At 34.7% G+C, this 18,490-nt stretch overlaps 5 protein-coding genes across 6 annotated transcripts; 3 read left to right on the forward strand and 2 right to left on the reverse strand.

The window, feature by feature from the left end:
- Positions 1 to 1,820: 1,820 nt before the first annotated feature.
- On the forward strand, positions 1,821 to 4,247 carry LOC18045820 (protein cornichon homolog 4). Its single transcript, XM_006440363.2, has 4 exons — positions 1,821 to 2,147; positions 2,427 to 2,608; positions 3,647 to 3,769; positions 3,870 to 4,247. Exons 1-4 carry the CDS (start codon positions 2,076 to 2,078, stop codon positions 3,904 to 3,906), a joined length of 414 nt encoding a protein of 137 aa, XP_006440426.1. The 5' UTR covers positions 1,821 to 2,075; the 3' UTR covers positions 3,907 to 4,247.
- Positions 4,248 to 5,560: 1,313 nt separating this feature from the next.
- LOC18045821 (general transcription and DNA repair factor IIH subunit TFB5) lies at positions 5,561 to 7,423 on the forward strand. 2 transcript variants are annotated; one of them, XM_024188488.1, is made up of 3 exons: positions 5,561 to 5,855; positions 6,316 to 6,378; positions 6,978 to 7,423. In XM_024188488.1, exons 2-3 carry the CDS (start codon positions 6,344 to 6,346, stop codon positions 7,153 to 7,155), a joined length of 213 nt encoding a protein of 70 aa, XP_024044256.1. In that variant the 5' UTR covers positions 5,561 to 5,855; positions 6,316 to 6,343; the 3' UTR covers positions 7,156 to 7,423. The 2 variants fall into 2 exon arrangements, with proteins under 2 accessions (XP_024044256.1, XP_024044255.1); XM_024188487.1 differs by having other exon boundaries at positions 5,561 to 5,798; positions 6,978 to 7,422.
- A 523-nt stretch (positions 7,424 to 7,946) lies between these two features.
- On the forward strand, positions 7,947 to 11,044 carry LOC18045822 (ATP-dependent Clp protease proteolytic subunit-related protein 2, chloroplastic). Its single transcript, XM_006440369.2, has 9 exons — positions 7,947 to 8,078; positions 8,184 to 8,227; positions 8,340 to 8,412; positions 8,855 to 8,975; positions 9,367 to 9,504; positions 9,612 to 9,728; positions 10,180 to 10,248; positions 10,362 to 10,457; positions 10,716 to 11,044. Exons 1-9 carry the CDS (start codon positions 8,035 to 8,037, stop codon positions 10,851 to 10,853), a joined length of 840 nt encoding a protein of 279 aa, XP_006440432.1. The 5' UTR covers positions 7,947 to 8,034; the 3' UTR covers positions 10,854 to 11,044.
- A 468-nt stretch (positions 11,045 to 11,512) lies between these two features.
- LOC18045823 (ATPase family AAA domain-containing protein 2) lies at positions 11,513 to 12,072 on the reverse strand. Its single transcript, XM_006440371.2, has one exon. It carries the CDS (start codon positions 12,048 to 12,050, stop codon positions 11,580 to 11,582), a length of 471 nt encoding a protein of 156 aa, XP_006440434.1. The 5' UTR covers positions 12,051 to 12,072; the 3' UTR covers positions 11,513 to 11,579.
- A 1,171-nt stretch (positions 12,073 to 13,243) lies between these two features.
- On the reverse strand, positions 13,244 to 18,382 carry LOC18046647 (AT-hook motif nuclear-localized protein 1). The gene is made up of 5 exons (XM_006440372.2): positions 17,480 to 18,382; positions 16,106 to 16,173; positions 15,595 to 15,726; positions 13,878 to 14,039; positions 13,244 to 13,774 (listed from the first exon to the last, which is right to left on the reverse strand). Exons 1-5 carry the CDS (start codon positions 17,844 to 17,846, stop codon positions 13,547 to 13,549), a joined length of 957 nt encoding a protein of 318 aa, XP_006440435.1. The 5' UTR covers positions 17,847 to 18,382; the 3' UTR covers positions 13,244 to 13,546.
- Between the last annotated feature and the right edge of the window lie 108 nt (positions 18,383 to 18,490).

An 18,490-nucleotide genomic window follows, 5' to 3' on the forward strand; every position in this document is an offset into this window, starting at 1 on the left:
TAACTAATCTAATAATCTGTCACGCGTTTAGTGATGTTTGATTTAGTTTTAATTAAGTCATGATTTAGTTTAATTATCTACAATTCACATAAGATAACTAAGCCATAGAGTGATTGTAGAATAAGAGAATCCTTTAATTTAAGAATGTAAGAGACAAATTAAAAGATTAATGAAAAAAAAAGACGCAAAATTCAGTTTTACACCAGATTTAAGTGACAAGTAATTGAACCCGGTCATGAAAGTAAGTAACAGGTCTAATTATTCACCCAATGGATAAATATCCAGTTTAGATTAAAATCTTCCCTTAATTTGAGCTCTTTTAAAATTTTTAAAAATCTTTCGTCATGTATCTCGATTTTTTTTTATTTTTTATATTTATTAACTACCAATCATTACTTAAATTTTTGTTAAATATAAGATCAGATCATGAGAGAATTGAGAATAAAATTATAATTGTTTATGCCTGCCAAACAAAATAGAAATAACTTGCAATTATTTATAGAATTTAATTTTAAGCAGGTTCAAATCTTCAAAAGAAAGGGAGATAAAAAAATGATTTTTAATTTTGCCCACCCCTATATTCTTGAAATAAAAAAATATGTAATATTTATAGAATGATTAGATTATTTTTTTTTTTGAGCAATTTAAAATATCTAAGTAAATTAATTATATTCTTTCACTGATTGATGAGTGATGCATCATTTGAAATAAGAACTAATATTATGTTTATTACTGGAGTGAAAGTGAGAAGTGTGAATTTATTTTACTCCAGTATTTACTTACATATTTTAAGAGAGTAAAAATTCCACTATGTGAGCTCCACCCATTTTGGGAGTGAAAAATGAGATTTCCACTTCCATCCCACTCCCACAGCTTCCTCTCTTACGCTTCTTTTTATTAAATTTAATATAATTATTTTTTAAAAAATAAAAAAATAAAATCATATTTATTTGAATAATATTACTACATTCTTTTATAAATTACATTTATTAAAAATAATAATTTTAAACTTATTTAAATATAATATTATTATATTTATTTAAATATAATATTATTATATTTATTTAATATTAATAATTAAAAATAACAAATAATATCATATTTATTTGAATAATATTACCACATTATTTTATAAATTACATTGATTTAAAATAATAATAAAATTATTTAAATATAATAAAAATATATTTATTTAAAAATAATAGTATTATATTTATTTAATATTAATAATTAAAAATAAAAAATAATTTATTCCAAGAAAATATTAATTTTGTACTATATTATTAGTAATAATATTTGATTTGTGTTGCTCTTATCAATAATTTTTAATTTACATAATTAAGGATATTAATATTTATTATTAATTTATAAATATAATAAAATAAATAATTTATTTTTAAATATATTTTTATTAATTTTATAATTAAAACTATAATTATTTAAATAAAGATAAAACTGTAATTTAAAATTATTTACTTCTAATCTAAGACAAAGTAAATATATAAATTAGATTGTGATTGTGATTCTATACTCTTGTTTCAATATAAGTAAATAATTTACTTACATTCCACACTCTTAATTTCAAGATTCTCACTCTTCAAGATTATCACTCAAATTTAAAATATAAACGCTATATAAGTAAATTAATTATATTATCTTAACAATCAATTGATGAATACCACCTAATGTAAAATAAAGTTTTCAATTAAAAATTTTAGTACGTACAGCCTTATTCATTTTTTTAAAGTAATTATTCTTCTCCTCAAATAAATATAGAAGAAATAATTAATGCGACTTATTTTTCTCTTGTACAAATTCTAACGTGTGTAAATAAATAAACCCCAAATACAAAAGCCCATCGGAACTTAATAAGACCCTTCAACTTTGTCCCTCTCTCAAATCTCCGCCAGTCCGAGCCATCTCCCGATCCTGTACTTCCCGTGCGCACCATTTCAAGGCGCGCGTTAGTCAGAAACATCGCCGTTAATTGCTACTGTGCGCACTTCTGCTCTTCCAGCAATTATTTATTTATTTATTTGGGAAAAGGCTGAAGAAAGTGAAGGAAGGGGAGGAGCATGGGGGATCTGTTCATATGGCTGGCCTCTTTCTTCATTCTGATAGCACTCCTCGTTCTCGTCGTTTACCAGGTCAATTCTCAAATTAACCCTTTAATTTTTACTTTAAAAAAAATCGTTAGCAATTATTTGAAATTTATTACATTAGGGTTACTTGTCTGTTAAACAATGTTGAAATTCAATTAATAAATTGTCTTTTCACGCCTTCGGAAATTCTGGTTGCTGTATTGGCATTCATGGGTGTTTTCTTTCACGGTGCATTTTTGTGTTCTATAAATTGTTTCTCTTTGTTATGGTAATGTGATAATGTAAATGCTATTATATTAACTATTTCCAATAATTTGGTTGCAGCTCATGTGCTTAGCGGATCTAGAGTTTGATTATATCAACCCTTATGACTCCTCCTCTCGAATTAACAAAGTCGTTTTGCCAGAATTTATCACGGAAGGGGTTCTTTGTGTCTTCTTTCTGATAACAGGGCATTGGTTTATGTCACTCTTGTGTGTTCCGTACCTCTACTACAATGTCAGACTGTAAGTTCTATTTGACTCTGACACATGGCTACTGTTTTAAGTAGTAAGCTTCCCATGAGGCACACCCAATGGAGTTCCAAGTTTTATTTGTGTTCTACAGCTTCTGTATAATGGAGTCACGTTTGTTAATGTACACTGCAATTCTCCAAACTCATTGGCATACCTAATTTCAGTCATCAGGATGATGAAATAATCAGTCAAATAATTTTTTTTAGGAGTAGAAAGTAGAGATGTGTATGTGTTGAGGAACTATGTGATGGAGGACAGTTTTAAGAATTTTAATTGTTTTTAGTCTTTTTGTTATTTTCCATTTTATTTAGAGTCAAATTAGGTATGTTTTTAGGTTTTTGATTTTAAGTTTAATTATGATTCACTTTTTTCATTTAAGCTTACTTAGGGAAATGGGTTAACCTTATTAAAATTAGAGAGATCTTGTTATTGTTTTAGTTAATAGTTGAATTAATAAAATTTGTCTTTGTGTTACCCTGATATGTTTGTTATTAAGTTTTAACCTCACATGTTGGGTGTTTTGCCAAAATCTCATGGTGTTGAGTTGTCTAGATTAGAATCATATCTAGTTCTCACTGTGTTTAGAATTTCCGGGCTACTCTTCCCTGGGTTCAACAAAGTGATTTATGATGTTCACCTCGTCAAGAACTGCTGGGCTCCATCTTCCCAGACAACATGATTTAACTTGCATTCATGAATCCTGCTGCGTCACTATGGTTGTTTAAACTTGTATCTAGGAATGAAACATTGTGGAACATACATAAATCATGATGTAGCTGGATATTTGAAAGTATACTTAGTTTCTCCTCATCTCCTGTTCATGTCTTATGAGATGCGCTGTGTGTCTGTATCCGTGATACTGTATATTGCAATTGTGTTCTTCAAAAATGACTTTTCATTGCCATGATGCAAATAGAAATAGCTAACTCATCCCGGCAACGGTAAACTGGAGCACCGGTTATGTAATTTTGCTGTTGCATTTGATGTAAACTGGCAACTTTTATATTTCAATTTCTCCCTTGTTATTAGTTACACACAGAGACAACACCTGGTAGATGTAACTGAGATATTCAACCAGCTTCATTGGGAAAAGAAGCAACGGCTTTTCAAACTTGCGTATCTCATATTTCTCCTCTTCCTCAGCATATTCTGGTTCGTGATATTCTAACATTGCTAGCTTTTAAGAGTTGTTGTTTCAGTTCAATAAACTAATTAATCGCAATTGTTTGCACGCAATCGTACGACTTTGCAGGATGATTTGGTGCGCTTTGGAAGACCACGATGAATGATTGGCGATGAATGCTTACTTCACTGGACTTCACTGGACTTCACTGGTCTTTAAATGAAAGTGTTATTGAGTAGCAGAAGCTGCTCTTGTATTATTGTTTCAGGGTTCATGCCAGTACGCAGCCTTGTTTCAGAATGGAGCTTTTTGTAACCACATATATTATTAGTTTGGAATTGTTGATTAACGGAATTATAGTTTCAGGCATCATACACGGTCTTTGATCTTAGATTTGAGTTCTCTCGGTTTGTTACTAAGTTTTTTCCTTTAGCCAGTTTGCAATATCTGGCCTTGAGACCAAATGCTGCTGTTATAATTTATTCATGCTTTTTGAGGCTCACATGATATAAATTCTTTTGGATAATTCAGTCAGAAGAGAAAAGATAATTAATCCACCAAGAGAGATAAACAGGAGTACCATTAGTACTTCCTGGTGTTGCTCAAGCAAATAGTGAAGGGAAGATAATATTAGTCGCAAACTACTGTTATCCTGTCGGGTGACTTTGTCCTGGTTCCTTTTGTTGTTCCTTAGCGATTTGATTTTCGACCTCTCGGAAGGATTTTGTTTCCAGTCAATAAAATTTTCCCTTTTCGCCGGAGTTCCTGGAGTTCGTTGAAAAGAGGAGAGAAGAGGAAAAATGAATAATAAAAAGGAAACAAAATTTGGTTTAACTTCTCTTTGTACTCTCTTGATTTTGGGTAATTTTATAAATGGCTGCCACGGCACGGTAAAAGCATGTTTAGGCGGGGCTTGTGGCACAACATGACATGCAAGAGGATTGAGACGGACGTAGAATTTTAGGCACCCACATACTTAGAATTTTAGGCACGCAGACATTTAAAATATGACATAATTAGAAATAACATGTCATAACTACGTTTTACTTTTTAATGAAAGTAAATTTAAAATTTTATTCTTTTATAAATAGCTTTAAGTTAAATCTTTTAATATTTTTTATTAGCGTAAGTTTTTTAAATTCATTTAATTCTCAGTTTAAAAAAAATACTCTAATTATTTTATGTTTATAATTTATTAAATTAATAATGAATATCATAATTTTAATAAATAAACTTATAAATATGTATTAATGTTATTATGGACTATAATCTATGACTTTATATAAGTCCAAGTTAATAATTAAATTAATTCTTAAGAAAAATTTATTATTGTTGTTGTTGTTAAGTATTAAAAAAATTCTAATACCGTAGGATCTAACTAAGTAATTAGTATTATATTCTCTTATTATTATTAATTTATCATTATTGAATATGGACTTGAGTTTTAAACTTTTTATTCTATTGATTTTGACTAAAGGAATATGGATCCAAAAAAATACATAAACTTAAAAAGAATACGCTAACAACTTAGTATACCCTCTTAATTTCTTTTTTAAAAACTAATTATGTTTTTTTTAAGCACGACATGACATGGCTAACGGTACAATACGGGCACGACATGTGTACGGGTCAGGCTTAAGAAAAAAGAAGAATGAAACGACACAACACAACATGATACAAAGAGCATGTTGGGCACGGTACAGCACGAGTATGAGCAGATAACGAGCTTTCATTGGATGGGCCGACCGGCACGGCCCGTTGGCCATTTGAACCAGATGTCTGTAATACCTGGGGTGTAATTATAGGGCATTTTGGTAACTCGACTTCATTCCGGGTTGTCTGTGTTATGTAGCTATCTTGATCCCTCAAATAATAAAAAATTAAAAATAATGAGTTTTCGGAGCAATCCTTGATTCTCACCATCTTTCTCGGAACGACGGTCTCCCCCTCTGTTTTCAGGTTCTTCCTCTATTTCTTTTCGAGTAGCCGCCACAGCCTGAACGCCGTAGACTGTAGCCACGGCTGCTCGCACCGTGCTACACTGCCACCGTCGCACCAGTTAGTTCGAATTTTTGCTGGCATCAAGCTCTTTTTTTTTTTTTTTTAAATTTTTGGGTATATTTCGAATTATTTGTTGTTAACTTGTTCCGTATGATTGTATTAATACGGTTTTCGTTTATGTTGAATGGGATTGAAAAGATAACAAATTTGTGAATTCTTGATAATTAATATCTGCTGATTTTTTCCGGATCCGGAGCGAGAATGCATCCGGATTTCGCCATCACTATTTAAAATTATGAAGCATAACCTTTGTCTGTTTGGCAAGCTGTTGTCGAAGATCCTTGTTTTCTATTACTGTTATATGTTCTTTTCAAGTGTTTACCGATTAGTGTTTTTTGTATGATTAAATTTAAATTAAAAAAAGTATGCGTTACATATATACATCATTTAGATACATGTACCAGAATCTAAATATTGTTTTACATGTCAAATCTTTCCGAGTCTGATTGGGTGGACTGTTCATGCATTCGATCAGTAACTATGCTCTGATTTGCAATTGCATTTGCCTTTGCAGTTCAGGCTCCTAAGCTTGCTGATTCATTATGGTGAACGCCATTAAAGGACTGTTTATTTCCTGGTGAGTATCATAAGGATTGATAATTGATGGTAAATTTGTTGCATTTTGCCAATTTTTCTTGGGAGTTCTAGCTTTAAGAGTTAATAACCCCCGTTTTCGGTTCTTGTTTTTTTGGGGGGGGGGGGGGGGGTTTCTGACTTTCTGCCATGGGTGCGATTGGTGTACTGTTCTTAGTAGCTGCTTAAAAATGACTAGTAGGATGATTTTTGACACCCACCCAAAGCTCAGAAACACTTCTACACTAAAGATGTGAATGTGCAAACGGTAATGAAAGTCTTGTTTTCTTTCGTGGATTTGCTTGGATATTAATAACAGCATTTTAGTATCCTCTAGGCAAAATGTGATGTTGATGCATATTATACTCAGTATATTTCATGAACTTCCATAGCAGCTAAAAAATAAGCACCGGTCAAAAAATTTGGAGAGATGCACAGCAATTTACCTCTAACTTTTAATTATGGGCTGCTTTATGACTTGTATATACTAATAGGTGCAAAGGGTGGTCTGTACATTTTATATATGTGGATGTTTTGCTTTATGATTACCCTCCTCCATTTCCTGTTTGTTGCTGAAAGACTTTGATCATGTTTGAATCGCAGTGACATACCCATGGCACAATTCATCATCAATATGAATGCTTCAATGCCACAATCACAGAAGTTCATAATACATATTCTGGATAGTACTCACCTCTTTGTGCAACCGAATATGGCTGAAATGATACGGAGTGCAATTGCTGAGTTTAGAGACCAGAATTCTTATGAGAAGCCTGCATGACTCCATTTTTTTTTTCCCCCTCTTATTTCTATTCGCAGTCTTACGTGAAAGATGTAATGGTGTTGAAAACTGTCTCATCTTTGATGGTTAGTTCTACAGGGCAATCAGTTTACTTCTCTGTAAAACGAACCAGACTCTCCAACAACATACTTGGAAAGTTATTCGCTGATTAATACTGGCCTGCAAATTGGACTATGATGAGCTGCTAATGTTGAGCTGCAATTATTTTAGGCTTTTGCCTTTTAGCATCCACCGTACGCTATTTTCTGCATTTTCAACACTTTTACAGCTGTCGTGCAAGCGTTTGTTTTCGTATCGAGTAATGCTATTCGTTACATCATATTTCTTTCGTTTTATTTATTCCAATGATCATATTTTTATGCAATATTGAAAACTAGTTTCAAAAGTGATTCCTTTTTAATTTTCAAGGGTTTGGATGGGATAATGGAGATAATGACCTCGCTTACTAAATACTTTTAATATTACTCGAATTCGATGAACTCTCAAGGGCGATGTGAATTTACAGCTAAATAATATTAATGATTCACTTAGAATTACATACTTTTTCGTTTACAAAAAATAAGTAAATCATAAACGACGTAAGAATAACATAATTATAGAGGTTTATATTTGTAAACAAAAATTTGAAAAACTTAATTTATATCTACAGTCGGGCATTATAGTCTTTTGGATACTGTTAAGTGTTAATATCGCGCCGCTCATCCACCTGTCATTTTGGGCAGTTCAACGGTGCAGATCATTACTGAATGAGCGCACAGTATTATCGGCAGCATCCAATTTAATCCTGGATATAATCCCCAAAGACTTGTTCTTCACCGACCGGGCAAACCAGTTGCAGTTCACTCTCTCGCGCTAAACATGTCCGTTTCTCTTAACGCAAACTTATATCAACCTTCTCTGAGGTTTCCCTCTTTGTTACAATTTTTTTTTTTTAATGAATAACATTATAAGAAAGATGTAATTAATGTTGCTTAGTAATTAATTTGCGGTTTATCTTTTTTTGGCAGCTGTAACCTCAAGCTTTATTCTGGATTAAAGATTCAATCACCAAGTTTGTTTGTTCTTTTACTGTCCTTCTTTGTTTAATTTTATTCTCTCACTGAGCTTTCTCTGTGTAACGGTTGTTGGTTCCCCCCTTCCCCCCCGGCGGAATGCTTTTGTAGGTGTTTTTGGAACTGGGAAACCTAATTTGAGTGCTGAATTCTATGGCAGAGTTCATAAGAGCCTCTACTCCGGGTAATTAGCTTAATCGGTTCATTTAAACCCCTTCAATTTCATTGGTAGAGCTCGAAGATTAGATATTAGTATGTAATTGATATTTGGATAAAGCCCGCTTAAATTGCAACTCTAAAGTGTATTTGTTATTTATTTATTCAAAATTTCTAGTGACAGATTTAATGTGTTTTGATTTGGTTTGATTAAAAATTTAATCTGGATGCAAAGCATATTTTATTGATTGGAGATCTTTTGCTTGTGTTGGTTGGAATTCTTTGGTGTTGTTAGTTGCTGCTAGCTTATTCTTTCATTTTGTCCTTCCCTCCCTTCGCTCCCCCCCCCGGCGCCCGCCCCTCCTTTCTCTTCTCAGATATTTTGTCTCAAGTAAAGGTTGAACTCCAAAGTGGTTTCTCTATTAGCTGTATCAATATAGTATTGTGTGCATGATACATTTCTACTGCAGGATTCGTAATGATAAACCAATAAGGGGACGAATTGCAATGATGCCAATTGGGACACCAAAAGTGCTTTATAGGACGCCTGGTGAGGGATCTTGGCAATGGGTTGATCTATGGAATGCCCTAGTAAGTTATCACAACACATTTTGCTTTTAAGATAATGGTTAGTGTTAGTTTCTGACTTGAAAGGTTTCATGACTTTAATGTTAATATGCATGTAACAAACATCATGGGGTGAACCATCCACCTTATCTTGCCAGAATGGAGCCTCCAAGGCTATTGACTTGATTAGATGATTCTAACTTCCTTATGAGCCTGCTCTTGCTTGTTCAAATGGATGCTGCCAGTTTTCACGTGTTTTCCTTCTCCATTATTTGTCCTTGAGCCTTATTTATGAGCTAGTTTAAGATGTGCATGGATAACCCAGTATGCATTCTAGGTCTTTACATTTACTAGATATTGAGTTTTCTTATTATCTTTTCGATCTTGAAGAAACTATCGTAATTCTTGTTTGCAGTATCGAGAACGTGTTATTTTCATTGGGCAAAATATAGATGAAGAATTTAGCAACCAAATATTGGCAACGATGTTGTATCTAGACAGTGTTGATGATTCCAAAAGGGTTTATATGTACATCAACGGTCCTGGTGGGGATGTAAGTTCTAATAAATCAAGATTTTGCAGTTGACTTCCTAATTCTTTCTTATTTTCCTGTTGCTTATATCATGGTACTATGCTGCTGAAAACTGGCTCTGGTTCCAGGTTACTCCCACCTTGGCAATTTACGACACTATGCAGAGCTTGAAGAGTCCTGTTGGCACTCACTGTGTGGGCTTTGCCTATCATTTAGCAGGGTTTCTTCTAGCAGGTGGAGAAAAGGTAATGGCTATTTTTCTTCTCCATGGGAATCAGAGTTGACAAAAATTTTGTGGTTCCATCTCTCATAAGAGAGATGTGGGGTTAAGGAAACTAAAATGATGCGGCATGGTTTCGTAAAGTTGTCCCCCCTAAATAGGAAATTTGATTGATTCGATTAGTGATGGCTACAGCCTACAGTAAATGGTGCCTTGATCTATGAACAGCTTTTACCAACATCTTGTGATCTTCTCTAGACTCTAGCAAAGGAACCTTTTGCTCAGATGAGATATTTATTTAGTTTGTAATGCTTTCATGGTGCTTTGTACATGTGGCCAGTTGTATATCAGAAGCAAAATACTTTATGGATGGTCATTTTTGTCTTTTATGTTCACCATCTTAATTTCATTGCAATATAAGATAGGTGAAATCTGATGTTCCACATTGATGTTTACTTTATGATATTCTGCTGAAGGGTAATCGGTCTGCAATGCCTCTTTCGAGAATTGCTTTAGACTCTCCAGCTGGTGCAGCTCGCGGTCAGGTAGGATTGCCATCATATTAAGCACAGCTATCCTGGATACTTCCTGAAGCCGGTTTTTATGTTTTCCTTATGATAATCATGATTTAAAAAAAAGAGGAAATCTTTTTTGCCAGGCTGATGACATTCGTAATGAAGCAGATGAGCTTCTTAGAGTCAGAGATTACATTTTCAAGGAGTTGTCTAGGAAAACAGGTCAGCCCTTTGAGAAGGTGAGTGTGCCAAAAGCTGATTTTTATAATGTTTCATGGGTTACTGAATGATGAGCAAGCACATCAGTTACCGTTTTAATTGCAGGCTGTCAGTAAGTTCCATTTTTTCTCATGTTGAACTATGATGAACTTTTTGGCACAATTTTGACAAAGATTTGTGTGTGACTTTCTTGTCTTTGATATATTTTTAACACTATGCAAAACATCATTTTTATTCACTTCATATTTTTATTCAATTATGGAAATCTGTGTATGCAGATTACGAAGGATTTAAGTAGGATTAAACGCTTTGGTTCCCAGGAGGCTCTTGAATATGGGCTGATAGATCGTATAATCAGGCCACCTCGTATTAAGGAAGATATGCCTCGTAAAGATGCTGGAACAGGTCTTGGTTAGTGTATTCATTGATTCTCCACTGAGTAGACTGAAGTCATCAAATATTTTATCTTTCGTAATTTCATTCATCTACTTGTAAAATTAACTACTCAATCGAATTATTCTTGTAGAAGTTTGCTCTGAAATGTGTAATTTACATCTAATAAAACCTACAAAGAATTTGATGGTTGCCTGTTTTGAGAGGCATTACATTTTCTCTTTGTTCAGTTCCACAATTCATTGATTTTTTTAGCTTGTTCAGTGGAGGATTTCCTATCTCACTGTCCTTGTGCGCAAAGCATTAGGGGAAAGTTCAAATACTTCATCTGCTGCCCTATCGGAAGGGTCACCTCAGCAGCTTTCTGACGGCCTTGCTCACTGGTAATAAAGGGTCGATAATAATAACTAGTGAGAGAGCTTTTCAATTATATAAAAAGAGAAGCATGTATGCCGTTTTGCCGATTGAATCGGAGGAGTGCGTAAGTGTCCCATGATTTTGAAATCTATTATTCAAAGTCATGCAAAAGTATCATCACAAAGATTTTGTTTCATTATCAACAAAATTTTACTTTAAAATAAACCAGAGCCAAAGGAGTTATACAAAAATGATAGTACAGTGAATTATCCCCAGTGGGGGAAAAAAAGAGAGAGAGAGAGATAGGAAACAAATCCAGGGGCAACATGAACACAAACTGAAACATATTTACAAGTGACTTCAGAGTTCAGGAATGTATGCATGGTACGTGTTCAGCTAGGCCTGAGCTTGTCCCTTAACTTCTCTTCCTTCCATCTATTGTAGGCCTCAGCAATGAAGTCCTCAATTCTTTTCTGCAAATTATCATCACATCCTTCATCATCCCTACTGTTGTCATCATCCTCCCAACCAACTTCATCATCGCTACCGTTGTCATCATCATCTTCATCATAACCATCAGAACCATGATATTCATGATCATAGTCATCCTCATCATCACTGTATTCCATGATATTCTCATGCATATCTACTACCTCAAGTTCGTCAGAACTGCAAAAAAAATGCAAGATCTCGTCAAAGTCATAAGTACACGGCCTGAAGCTTCCAACCATGATAGCCAAAACGATAGTGTTAAACAGCGAAAACAGCAAAAGAGGATTCGAGAATAACGAGTGTTTCAGGAACAGAAAGGCAGCTGCAAACATAATTAGGATGACAGATACCGGTGTCCCACCAAGCTTCATGCACACGCATACAAATGGAATCTATTGATTCTCTGTGTTGTACTTATACTCTAGCAAGGAGGTTTCTTATATATATTCCAGTTCAAGTCTGCATACGTTCGCCGAAGGTAATTTTCTCAGAATATATAGTGGACGTAGAGTGTATTTTTGGTATTATAATCACCGTGACAGGGAAATTGTGTAAGTTCATTTAATCAAGTAATGAAAACTTCCAAGCGTAGAATTAATACTGGGAAGTTTCTTGCGTTACTATCGTTTAATATTGTGCGGAAACACTTAGGATCTTTCCAAATGAACAGGTCCAATTTTGCCGTTTCCCAAGGAGATCTAGTTGACAAACACGTTGATACAAAATTTTTACTGTACATTGCTGTATACTTGAAAGGCAAGTAATCGGATCTCTCCGTACAGCGGCTGCCAATACGCTTGTGTTAAGTTCAAGTGCAGTCCAAGCCAATAGCAATCGCCCTGATAACATACTTGGCTGGTAATTAAATTAATTGAGACTGCTTTCTTTTCTTAAACTACTAAATGACAAACTATTACGTACGGGCTATCTGCAACTCAGCATGATTTTCCTCTTCTCCAGCCTCCAGGCTCCAATGATTAGTAAGATTTTTTTAATTCTAAACGCGGCATCTGCTAAATGAATGTTCAGACTTCATACTTACTTCTCTTCATTGGGACTGGAAAATATTTTACCATTCTTTTTTTTTTTGGAAAGAAATTTTACCAATCTTTTAATCAAGCGTGGAAAAATTGTCATGGTTGGAATATTCTCCCGACTTGTTTACTTGTTGCTTGGTACAATTTCGCCTCAGTTTTCAACTCAACCACTTTTGAATTTTCTTTTCAGCCGAAAAAAAAATGATTTTTGAGGTATGATGTAACCCTTTGATGACAAAACATCCGTTGATTTAGGGATAATTTGAAGTTAACAGGTCATTAAAATATTTCAACTCATATTACCAATCATATGTTTTCTGTAACATTGACCTTTGTTTAATTTTCTACTAAAATAGAAAACTTGAACAGGATTTGTTGGCAGATCAAGCTCGAACTTTATTAAACAAACAATTTCTCTGCGCAGCTTGGATGCTTCATATCATAATTATCATAATTTTTTTTAATTATGGTTCTGTGAAGAAACATAAACAAGTGCCTCGAAAGTGAAGAATGGGAGACGGATGACAAAACACAACAATGGTGAAATCATCATTATCATCACTCGGAAGAAAAGGCAACTCTAAATTTGAAAATGTTACATTGAAATATTCTACATGACACAACAGCGGCAGAAGCCTACCTAATCAGCTAACTAAAATACTACCTAAGAGGAAGAAGGGTAAAACCTCCGGATGAAAAATCATTATGCCAGCACCAATAATTCCATAAGTTTACAGACAAAACAAACAAGAGGAGGTGAGATATCAATTAATGGAGCAGTGTTGTCAGTGACAATCCTTACAATGCACAATGAGGTGAAGCTCTTTACATTACCCTACAGGCAATGATGCATTAATGTCAGTTGGCTTATTCCTTGAATCTGATGGCAACGAAGACCAACCATCTCCGCGGAAGGTGGAAGTTGTAAGACTTCCTTTTGGATCAGCACTAGAAATAGGAATGGCTGCAGTTGGGGTGGCGATTGATATGGGTTCATTTTTCTGTTTCTTGTGCTTTTGCTCATGCTGGTTCCCAGCCAAAAAACTGCCAACCACGACCTGATACCAAGGAAAATAAAGGCCTTTCAGAAATTATGGCTCTCCAATGCTTCACAGAATTGGAACTTCCAAAGAAATTACAATTGAAATATAAAAGCCAAACCTGCACAGGACTTGCCGCTACTAATAGACCAGCAACCCCACCACCCACAACACGACCATCGGGACTTGCTAACGACACACTCATCCCACCAGATCTGCTCCTTGTTCCTCCACTGTCACTGGGCATGAATGATCCAGACAAGGAAAGAATCTCAAATCTACCCTGCAAGAATAACAGAGGGAACGGATGATTTTCTGCAGGCTACCAATGAAATGGGAACTGAACTGGGAACAGGTTGACAAACAGATTGACAATAGGAACATAAGAAGAGATGAAAGCATGCATGAAAACTTGGATGGTTGCATAATAGGTGAAAGATGGTGAAAATTGTGAATATTGTTGAGTCAACAAAAACCAATAACTGCACTACACAAGGGAAATATGACACAAGATCAGGTAGACATGTGACGAATAAAAGCCTAGACAAAACAGCACAGCAGAAAAGGATTGTGCAATAATCCTAATTAGTTTTACAAGGCAAATCATCAACGACCACCATCCATCATTGGGCTATCCCAAATGCACTGCTCTGGTATCCTTCTGATCTAAGGACAAATGCACAATCATAACTAAAGCACTAAGCAATCAACAACTACTGATCCTTTCTGACTGCACCTCACCACTTTGGAAGCTTACACCTACATTGAAGGCATTTCTATTGGCCCTACATGTAACAAAATCATCAAGTACCATTACAATTACAAAGACGCATATAATCATAGCAACTTAGTATGATAAGATGTACCCAGTGATGATATCTCTGATTAATTTTTTTCACTAAACAACCAAACAAGCAGATGAATCGTGGCTTATCCAACGAAGTCATTATAATTAATTCTAATACCAAGGTGCTACAGTACTCATCTCGGTAATTACATTCAGACGCATTTGAAGTGAATTATATCAAATTAACTACTTTATCATAAGTTCAAACTTTATAATAAGGAACAAGAATAAGGTCTCATGGAATTGAAGAGGAAGAGCACATCTATCTCCTGACAAACAATATAGAAATGGATTTCAGGTTGCATCTTCGGAAGCACCATATTTAAAATCTCATCTTTAGATATGCATCTCAAGTCTTATGCATAGATATGGAAGATTTATATTCAAAAGGAGGTTACAAAACATCTCAGAAGCATCAAGCAGAGACTAGCTGGGGGCATATTGCAGCTTAAGACATAATGCACGCATTAAAATCTCATGAGTGATGGAAATAAGAAATCTTCAAAACATAAGAATTCAGATGGAAATAGTAAGAGGAGAATACTTTTTTCAATAGTTTTAGACGAGAATTATAGATCCCAAGGAAACTCAAAAATAATAAGAAGCAAAACAAATATTACTGTAAAATTGGGAGAGAAGAAGAGAGAGGGATTTTGAGATGTTATTTTTTGTATTTTACAAAAGACAAGGGAAGTAGAGGAGTGCTTTCTGAGAGAAATATGTCAATAGAATATAATAATGTATGTCTGTTAACATCGCTAAAATTTTGATGAAAATTAGATCTTCATTTAACTACAGTATATTCATAAGAATATGAAAATATGAGGATCGTCATTCAATAGGTGAAATCTGAATAAGAAAAAACAACTATACAAAATATAACATGAGTCTGTAAAATGAACAGCACCATATTCCCATCTCCTTAAAAAACAGCCATCAAATAGAACAGGGATAAAAGAAAAGCACCTCATTCAATGACAAAATCCCTTACCTCGTATGTTAATGTACCCCCAGAAGAATCAGGCTGGCGGAGTGTAACACTTGAAATCACACCATTTGCAGAAAGAATGCATATAGCCCGTGGTCCTTGTTGAGAAAAAGATATGATCTTCATTGTAACATCCTAAGAAATCATGATCATAGCAGGTTAGTAGATGACCTATTCTAAACCTACAAATGGAGATACCGTTTTAGAAACACTAGTGGAAAAACTAATTTGCAATACTTTCTCATTTTGCTGATTGCCCTTCATCAGATATGACTAACGCATTTAACTTTTAAACATAACATATCTGCACAAAAGTAAAAAGATATACAGTCCTGCTATTTCACTTTTCACCCCTTTCCCAGGTCAAATGTGATGTCAGGAAAGACCAAAACCCAGAATGATATCCAATCTTTCAATCCTCTTTCCCAGTGATGAACACATAAAATCCAATTAAAATACAGACGAAACATCTCGCAAACAACAGCACACGACACCTGCTATGATCAACATTTACCTCGCCTGTATTAACAGTGATGATATGCGGTGTAAAATTAGCACCAACAGAGCATGCGACCCATTCTCCTACAAAAAAGCAAATTCCTACAAGATCAGTAACCATGGCAAGGAAGCAGCAACAATGCAACATATTTTTTATACACACACACACACACACAAAGATAATGCATAGACCATCAAGCAAACAATAAATTCTTTTGTACATGATACAATCAAGTTACATTCAAGTGCTTTTCACAGCTACCAAATTCTTTTGCATAAGACAGTCAAGTTTGGCAAGTTTTATTTTGGGATTAACCCCTTGCTATTTTAGAATATATTCAATATAACATATATTGTGGGTGCCATCTAGTTGAGATGATAAAATCTCTTATGTTGAAAACTGAGGGTTCAACACCCCCACCCCCCCCCCCCCAAAAAAAAAAAAGGAACACATCAGTATGGGGGGGGGGGGGGATTGGGTTGCCGTTAGGCTAGATAATTTTTTTAAAAAAAATTATCAAACAATGCCATGATATGCTGTCAATTTCCACCAAAACCCTTAAAATTAGACTAATGGAGTGAAAATCAATATCATGTCTTTTCTCAAGCTTTATCGTGCTTGAAAGTTATACAGTGAAGATCCTATGATAACTAAAGTAGCCAATGAAATGACAAGCAGGACAGCTATATTAGTAATGATGTTTAACCCCATGTTATTCACTTCAGCTTCAGAAAACATCAACACCCCAAGCCCAACCACATAAAAGGTGGCACATATGAGAAGTCAAAACCATAACTTCCCAGGCTCACCCAGACCCACTTGACAGATAAAATCACACCAGGTAGGACACAATACTTCAAAAAGGAACAAACACCTCTCAAATACCTCAGTTTAATGACACTCTAACACCAACACCAGAACTAAATAACAAGTAACGACTCCTTTCTGTTCAACACAGGCAATAGATGGGTCAGTAAGTTAAAAAGTATTACAGGTGTCCAGTTGAAAGACTAAAGAGAACTGGTTGGCAGAGTTGAACATAGCAGGTTGCCAAAAATAGAACCTTCCTTTTAAGTACCCAAATGACACCACATAACAAGAAGATTCCATAATTCTCAAACTAACCCAAAAAAAAAAAAAAAACTACTAAGCGATCCTTTTGAAACCAACACCACACACAAACCAAAATCCCTCAATACGAGCATCTAATCAGAGGTCCCACTTCTACCCAACAACGTAACAGCACATAAATCCCAGTTCACATACGCAAAACTGAACCACCAAGCCCAATAAAAACCTTTAAAAATCGAAACTTTAACAGCACAACGAGCACAAAAGCACACAAGGGTATTCATAAAAATCAATTTTTTTCTTTTCTTTGAAATTTACCTATATTTTCCACCTCATACTTTGACTTGCTGAACGAACTAGCCGGCTTGACTTTCCTCGGTTTCTCGGCCGAGAAGTCAATCACCGGAGGTGACGGCGCCGCCGAGGATATCGGCTTGGGTGAGAGAGCCATGGTGACTGTCCCATCCGGTCCGTACTTTCTGGGCCTGCCCCGTTTTTTCTTCAGAGGCAACGCCGGCGGCGGCGCTGGTGCCGGAGGTTGCGTCGCCGGCGGAGGAGGGGCGGATGTCAGAGTCGGGTTTTCGGATCTTGGAGCTATGTGGAACTCAGACGGAGCATCGGATCCAACAACAGTGACTCCAGTAGTTGCTGAAGTTACTGCTTCTCTTGTTGCTGTTGCTTCCATTGATAAACCCTAAAGTTCCTATTTTTATTTTTAGTTTTTTTTTTAAGGGTTTTAGAGAAAATCCATTTGGAGTATTAAGCTCAGTAAACTAAAAATCAAAGCTAAAACTAAAAAAAAAAAAAATTAAACTTGAAAAACCAGAAATTAAAAAAAAAAAAATCCTTAAACTTGGTGAAGCGTGAGCTTACAACAAGCTGATGAGCAAGAACAAGAGTGTTTTTCAGTGATTATATTGTTTGTGAAAAAGTAGTGTTTTTGAGTTGATTTTTTACGTTAAAAATCTGAGTTTAAGCTGAAACTGAGCTTGAAAATGGTGTGGTTTTTCTTATTTTCTGATTTTTTTTTTTTTTGGGGGGGAAAATTTTGGTTTTGGTTTGTGGGAATTTTGAAGAAAAAAAAGGTGAATTTTAAGCGAAGTGATTTTCTGGATTTTGAAGTTTTGAAATGAAAATGATGAGATAATAAGAAAAGTTTGATTTTTATTGTTGAACTAATTTGGGTTTGCTAAAACTCCTCTCAGTTTGTCTGAAATAGAGTTAAAAATGAAAATGAAAAAGAAAATGTTTAATAATAATATTATTATTCTAATGGTTAATATTTTATGTTGAATTTGCTGATAATTAATTATGTGTTTTGGTTGGAAT

The sequence above is a fragment of the Citrus clementina genome, unplaced genomic scaffold, assembly GCF_000493195.1.
Source record: "Citrus clementina cultivar Clemenules unplaced genomic scaffold, Citrus_clementina_v1.0 scaffold_3, whole genome shotgun sequence".
Lineage (NCBI taxonomy): Eukaryota > Viridiplantae > Streptophyta > Magnoliopsida > Sapindales > Rutaceae > Citrus > Citrus x clementina.